This window comes from Babylonia areolata, chromosome 2, assembly GCF_041734735.1.
Source record: "Babylonia areolata isolate BAREFJ2019XMU chromosome 2, ASM4173473v1, whole genome shotgun sequence".
Classification (NCBI taxonomy): domain Eukaryota; kingdom Metazoa; phylum Mollusca; class Gastropoda; order Neogastropoda; family Buccinidae; genus Babylonia; species Babylonia areolata.
Window position 1 is genome coordinate 53,094,217 of NC_134877.1, and position 2,541 is coordinate 53,096,757.

General features: G+C 45.0%; 1 protein-coding gene across 1 annotated transcript in view; it reads right to left on the minus strand.

Annotated features, from left to right (window-relative positions):
* LOC143277736 (ATP-dependent translocase ABCB1-like) overlaps positions 1-2,177 on the minus strand; it is a 46,171-nt gene extending 43,994 nt beyond the window's left edge. Inside the window, exon 1 of the mRNA XM_076582640.1 lies at positions 2,069-2,177. Within this exon, the coding sequence (XP_076438755.1) occupies positions 2,069-2,177 (109 nt within the window). The remainder of the gene's footprint in view (positions 1-2,068) is intronic.
* Positions 2,178-2,541: the final 364 nt, after the last annotated feature.

The window sequence follows — 2,541 nt, forward strand, 5'->3', positions numbered from 1 at the left end:
CGGTGTTCGAGCCGGCTCTTGAAGGCGTCGACAGGGGCGCATGTTAAGAATTGTTGAAGCAATAGTATAAATCTGCAGACTGTTTGAAGAGCCATGCTTCAAAGTTTAAACCGATGTACACAGCTGACGCACAAAATGTCAAGATGGTCACACACAAACAAAATTCTAACCGTTGTCTGTTGACTACTGTCGTCTGCGCACGTCCTGGGGGAGACCACTCAAAAAGATCAGGGGAGTATTTTCGTCCAAAATCACAAATGGTCAGACGTTGAACAAAAGAACGAACACACACACACACACACACACACACACACACACACACACACACACACACACACACACACACACACTTTTTAAAAGCTAAAAACTCTTACAGTGGGATACTTTCAACTGTATCGCTTCAAATGACTTCGTCATACTGCACAGAACAATAAAGAATGTCACATATACACCAGTATATCTATATATCCCAACAAAACACAGCAGTGCAACAAACTGCAACACAGCTCTGATCAACGCCAAAAGATTATACAACCAATAATCTTGGCCCCTTCACCTTGTGCAAGCACTTCTGTCCGGCCCTGAAAAATTTTCGACGTTGGCCCATTTGGCAAACATGCATGGAGAGCGGTGGTAGCATGGAAACGGGCACAGGCAATTGTACATTATCCACATATACTGGGGGCTGGTGTCGCTGTAGGAACTATAAGAGCAGGAAGACGATGCACAACGGCACGGAGAGAAGAGAGGGTGGTTAGAGGGGGCGTAAGGGGGGGAACAAGAGAGAGAGAGAGAAATGAGAAAGAATCAAGAATGAGAGAGAGATGAGAGAAAGAAAAGGGAGATTAAAGAGAGAGAGTGCGCGCATAGAGAAGAGAGCGAGAGAGAGAATAGAGAGATACCACAGCAGGGAGACAGACAGACAGACAGCCATACAGACAGACAGACTGAGATAGAGACAGACAGATAGAGAGAGAAATTTACTGAAAGATACAGAAGGGAAAAGTCAACCAACATGCAGACAGAGACAGTCACCATCAGCAGTCATGTGCGTTAAAATGAGACAAGAGCTCAGGCGTGTCACCTGGTTGCGAAAAAAGAGACCACTAAAAATACAGAGAAAGAAAAAAAGCACCTACATTAATACATATACGTAGCACAACATAGATTCATCTCTGTATTTAAGCTGTCATAATCTCGTGAAATCATCACAATTCCTAAAACTTAAGCAGCTCCTTATTATCCATACTCCTCAAGTTTACGGTCACAGTCCTTAAGATGTAAGTTTGTTGGGGTTTTTTCTTTTTGAAATAACAGGTATATTACGCAGATCGTACGCACAAGCACGCCCATGGAATCTGATGCTCAGTTAAATTGATCAGTTCATGATTGTGACTTGGCGTTTGGTGCTTCCTAAGTCTTAGATCGCGCATGCGACTACTCCACAGGACTAAAGAACTGAAGAGAGGCTCTGTGTAATTCAAAAGAAACGTCGACCTCCTTCGTAACTTAAATTTAATTTTAAAATTAAAAACGTCACAGTACTTCCAGCTACAGGTCCCATAGCCTTTTACGACCACTGGAGCTGTGAATTCATATTCACTGTGTTTTGGGCTCGGCATGGGAAGGCGAGGCCCGATCATCTCCTTCCACAGTTTTTCGCAGCTTTCCCCAGCCAAAGTCAGGTACTCATTCACACCTGGGTGGAGTGAGGAAAAACGGAGCAGTACTGTACTTCCGGTACAACATGCAAAACGCCTTTCAAAACACGCGCAGTTAATCATCTGTGTCCATTCGTTATCAAAGAGAGTGACAGACAGGGAGAGCCATATCCCCTTCCTCTCTCTGTCTCTGTCTATTTCTCTGCGAGTAGCTTCCCTTGCTTGGCAACCAGCAAGACGCTAAAATCTCCAGCTGCAACGAAATATCTGTATTGCGAAGAAATTTCATCATCCCTGTTGTGTGGCTTAGCGTGTACGCATGTATATGCGTGAATGCATGCATGCGTGTGTGCGTGCGTGAGTGAGTGAGTGTGTGTGTGTGTGTGTGTGTGTGTGTATTTACTCACTAGTTCTGGTATGACCATTGTCCGGACGCAGTAGTTTTACCGTCTGTTCTGCTAGAGTCGCTGACCCATTCTCCGTGTCCGAACTGTTGTAGCTGGTCAGCTCGGCCATTTTTTCTTCTGGATCCCCTCACATACACCACATACACGTACAACTGTCAGTCTGTATGTGATCGAGTCCTTTTGTTCTATCTGCTCTTTCGGGCAGGCGGGTGAAGGTTTGTCTTCCCTGTCTCCACTCTTCCTTTCTTGTCCTGCTCCTTCTTCGCGGTTTGATTTCCGAACGTCTTTTTGTCTGCAAAAGATTCATGAAAACTTTTGATTAAAATGTGTGTGTGTGTGTGTGTGTGTGTGTGTGTGTGTGTGTGTGTGTGTGTGTGTGTGTGTGTGTGTGTGTGTGTGTGTGACACAAGCTGACCAGGTTCTTTTCGATGTTAACGGTGATGGTGGGCCAGTTGTGGTGTTAGGGGCAGTAG